Source organism: Cardiocondyla obscurior, linkage group LG02, assembly GCF_019399895.1.
Source record: "Cardiocondyla obscurior isolate alpha-2009 linkage group LG02, Cobs3.1, whole genome shotgun sequence".
Lineage (NCBI taxonomy): Eukaryota > Metazoa > Arthropoda > Insecta > Hymenoptera > Formicidae > Cardiocondyla > Cardiocondyla obscurior.
In genome coordinates, this window is record NC_091865.1 from 5004946 (window position 1) to 5009812 (window position 4867).

The window sequence follows — 4867 nt, forward strand, 5'->3', positions numbered from 1 at the left end:
TTACAATGTTTTTTCATTTAACCATTCAAATCGTGTAGAAAACATTTAAAACGCATTAAATTCTCAAACAATAATTAATATTATAATAATTATAAAGTAAGTAATAATTAATAGAATTTTAGATAATATAGATATAGAATATTAGATAATATAGAATATAAAACATAGAATAATAATAAAAGAAATTACAATATTACGAAAAAAAAATTTCAGCATTTAACAGATTAATTAATAAAAATATAATGTCTGATTGTGCGTGGTTTGACCGGCACCATGGCCACGTCCGCGGCCACGTCCGCGACCACGGCCCCGGCCCCTATTTTTTTTTCCTTTCATCCATCGTGGTGCTGTAAAGTAAAAAAAATATATTATTAAAATATTATTAAAAAATAAAATAAAATATTAATTATTAGTATAATGTTTATTTTTGTTATTTACGTTTCTTCATCAATGCTTCTAATTCCTTGATCCTTTTAATTAGGTCATCTTTCGTAGGTTCGGCTTGTGCGGGCTCTTGTTCTAATTCCTTGATTCTTTTTATTAGCTCCTCTCTTGTAGGTTCGGCCGGTGCGAGCTCTTGGAGCACCGTGTGGTGCCTAGTGTTATCCCTTCGTATAATTAAATTTGGTGTCAAGTCCTTTAGATGAAGAGGCGGTTGCTGTTGGGCAGCCGTCTCCTTGGGACGAGGAGGGGGCTGCTGTTGGGCAGCCGTCTTTTTGTCGCAAGGAGACGGCTGACGCTCATTTCCAATGTCCATGATACTGAAGTAATAAAATATATGTGTGTGTGTGTGTGTGTGTGTGTGTGTGTGTGTGTGTGTGTGTGTGTGTGTGTGTGTGTGTGTGTGTGTGTGTGTGTGTGTGTGTGTGTGTGTGTGTGTGTGTGTGTGTGTGTGTGTGTGTGTGTGTATTAATTAATAAGTTGTAATTTACTTACTTATCGAATATGTTGTCGTCGTTTACGTCCATGATCTGACTACCAATGCGCGCCATATTGCGTTATGTGGATTTGGAGGGAAGGATAAAAGCCGATCGCGATTTTAGTACGAGTTTTCAATAATTTAGTAATTACGGTGAGTTTCGTAACGTATATTTACATAGTTTGTGACGGCTGTCACTACAGCGAGAGTGAAATATTGTTCGTGTTTTTTTGTGAGATAGATCGCGTATAATTTACATTGACAGCGCAGATTGGGTTTAGGATTGTTCGCCGTGCAAGGACTGTTCGTCGTGCATTTATTTAGTGATAACCGGGGTAAGATACGTTTTCGCTTTTTCTTGCAATCCTCGCTTATTTTCTCGCAATGACTGTTATCTATTAATGATTATTCTCTTTCGCTTTCATTCTTGCTTCTGATTGGCTGAATGAACTAATTAATGACTATTAATATGTTACGTCTCCGACTCCGCGTCTCTTTTTTTCGACGTATATTAAAATCTTAGTTAAGGGGAAGGTAGACCGTAGTCCATTGTAATATAAAAAAAAGGAACTTCAGAGTCTTTCAGAAAATAAATTCAATAGACGTCCACATATTCCGGGACAATTTGTTGCGTGGAAGCATAAAAAACATGCAACAAATTGCGAACGGGCGCCAACAGGATGTCAGACAAAGAATTTGTCTAGACATAACACAAAAAAAATCAAAATTTAAGAGCTCATAAATATTTCAACTTTGATAACCTGTCTGTCATAGGAAAAGAAAAATAACTTTTTCTTAAAATTGTAATTGCGTACCGATCCCGAGCTTTAGAAAAACCAAGGGCGCGAGAGACCCGAAATTACCGGAGTATGTGACGCAGGCAAAGGCAATAAAGCCAGGTAACCATATGTCATATGGAAAGTAAGAGTTACCTAACCATCTCTCGATGGAAATGATAGAAAAATTCTGGAAGGCTCGGAAGGGGTAACTCGTTGAAGCGGGGGTGCTTCGAAGGCACATTACTTCCTTAAAACCAATGGATTTCGGGAACTCCTCACCAAAATCTAGAAACTAAGGGCGAAAACTTAAAATAGAGAAGGGATGAAGTGCGAGTGCCCAATAATTTTGAGATAGGAAAAGTGGAGGAATAAGCTCTGCAAATGAGAGATTAGAATCTCAGAAAAATGAAAATTCGGGAAGAGTCCTCCCCTTTTCCGAGCTTATAAAATCTTGTGCTCAGGCTGAGCACGCTCTCTTGCATCTTAGCTACAACCGAATAAGTTTTACTTAAACCTCACGTGAGTGTCTTGAGTGTGCAAGTCAATCCGAAGAAGCAGTTTGAAGATCTCCTAAAAGTAAGTTCCAACGATTTAATATGTATCTGGGCGAAAAAACACGATTCCACTAAATGTATTTATCTTAATTAATTGTTTTCAAGTGTTGTCTGAGAGAAAGAAATGTCTGAGTCGAGGCTCCGCGGTTTTGATTTTGTTCTGATTGTTCCTGTGATCTGTTAAATGTGTGAGAATATCTGCTCCCGAACACCGGCTGAGACATGCTGTCGAAAAACTAGCGATTTACTGTGGTTAACGCCGCGAAATATTGCTGGAACTTTGGCGACTGTTCTCGGCTAAAGAATCGGCAAGCGGTTCTCGCCAAAGATAGATTATGCGGAATCTTTCATGGGCGGATCGAGACCTTCGGAATTCGTTGGTGACGAATCTCCTTCCCTCCATTGTTATTAAACATTCCAAAAATTCAATTCAGATTTAATTAAAATCAATTAATAATTTTAGTGGAATCTCTCAATAAGAAAACGTTGAAGAAGAGTCGGGCGCGGCGGAATAAGCAGATCAAAAATCTGAGGGAGTTAGTCCGCCGCTTCTTCATACAATACCTTCTCGCGGCGGCACCAAGTGAAGAGGTTTTTGTGTCTCCCGCGCGCCACGAGGAGAGACCTTGGTCTCCTCGTCCAGGCCCACCGCCACCATCTCCTATCCGCGGCGATCCGGAACCGTTATTCGGCTATTTCCCGGAAGAAGAGGAGTCTGTTACAAATCCTTCCGACGACCGAAATCTTTCGTCTCAGTCCACGGAGCCTGGATCGGAATTATTCCGCCCCACGACTCCTTCTTATACTCCGAATTCTTCCCTCGTCTCCGAGCCACGGTTTCCCGGAGATGAGCCAAGAGCCTGTTCCTCTCCCCTTTCACCACCTCCTTTTCCCTTCGAACCTGAGGAAGCCGACTCTCTGGGTGAGGATGACTCAATCTCTCTCCCAGGAGTAGACTTCCCCGATCAACCTCCATCTCCGGTCCCGAGTATAGAGATCCTCGAGGAGCATCCAGAGCCGAGAGAGGTTATAGATCCTCTCCTGGAGCTCCTCCGCAGGGCCTGTACTCCGTGGACAGATCCTGTCCCGGAAAGGGCCTTCTCCATCGGCCCTGACCACTTCGAGCCAGAAGAGATCAGGATTCAGGCAGCTCGGTCTGATCCTGATTCTCATTTTTTCATTTATTATCCCGGGGTGGAATTTCCTTTCCTGGCTCCGATGAGATTAATTGACCTTGTTTTCCCGAGATCCACGGCGAGGGTGGTGGAAATCGAAGAGGTCACTATAGATTAATAATCACACACACACATGCACACCCTTACACTCATGTAAATATTGTAAAATACTCAACACCGCCATGTTAAAATTATATCTATTCATTCGTCTATTACCGTTCTCTTATTATTTGATTTGTTCAGTAAAAACTTTTACTTTATTTTTATATTTTAAACGAGCTGTATGAGTTTTTGAATTGTTTATTTGTCATCTATGGATTATTTTTGATTTTGTAATTAGAGTCATTTGTTTTAATTAAATTGTTAATTTAGTGTTATTAAAATCGTGGGTTAATTATTTAATTATTACCCTAAACTATCCTGTCTAAGCGATCAATCACGCCCGGTTCTATCCCAGAGAATAAGGATTCATTTCCTTTCTCTAAAAAGAACCACTTACGCGCTCAATTGAAATCTAAATAATTATCTGCGCGTAAAATCGTGTAGATTCGAATTTCGGATCACACATAAATTCGGTGGTACGTCACCTCCCTACCCTACCAGCAAAGACCATTCCGAGGAATTCCTTCCAATTAATTAATTAAATAAAATTAATCCTCCTGACGTAACAAATAATCTCTTTCGCTTTCTTGAATTTTTCTGGCTTCTGATTGGCTGAATTAACCAAAAAACGCGCTTGTAGAATTTCAATTGTAACTTAATGACTATTAATATTTTTCTTTCGCTTTCTTGTATTTTTCTTGCTTCTGATTGACTGAATCGCTTCTGATTGGCTGAATTAACTAAAAAACGCGCTTGTAGCATTTCAATTGTAAATTTTTGCAACTAATGACTATTAATTATTCTCTTTTGCTTTCTTGTATTTTTCTTGCTTCTGATTGGCTGAATCGCTTTTGATTGGCTGAATTAACCAAAAAACGCGCTTGTAGCATTTCAATTGTAACTTAATGACTATTAATAATTTTCTTTCGCTTTCTTGTATTTTTCTTGCTTCTGATTGACTGAATCGCTTCTGATTGGCTGAATTAACTAAAAAACGCGCTTGTAGCATTTCAATTGTAAATTTTTGCAATTAATGACTATTAATAATTCTCTTTCGTTTTCTTGTATTTTTCTTGCTTCTGATTGGCTGAATCGCTTCTGATTGGCTAAATTTACCAAAAAACGCGCTTGTAGCATTTCATTAATGACTATTAATTATTCTCTTTTGCTTTCTTGTATTTTTCTTGCTTCTGATTGGTTGAATCGCTTCTGATTGGCTGAATTAACCAAAAAACGCGCTTGTAGCATTTCAATTGTAAATTTTTGCAATTAATGACTATTGATAATTCTCTTTCGCTTTCTTGTATTTTTCTTGCTTCTGATTGGCTGAATTTACCA

General features: G+C 38.8%; 1 protein-coding gene across 1 annotated transcript; it reads right to left on the bottom strand.

Annotated features, from left to right (window-relative positions):
• Positions 1 to 228: 228 nt before the first annotated feature.
• On the bottom strand, positions 229 to 757 carry LOC139109858 (PHD finger protein rhinoceros-like). The gene is made up of 2 exons (XM_070669249.1): positions 439 to 757; positions 229 to 347 (listed from the first exon to the last, which is right to left on the bottom strand). The coding sequence occupies exons 1-2, from the start codon at positions 755 to 757 to the stop codon at positions 229 to 231; spliced, it is 438 nt and encodes a 145-aa protein (XP_070525350.1).
• Positions 758 to 4867: the final 4110 nt, after the last annotated feature.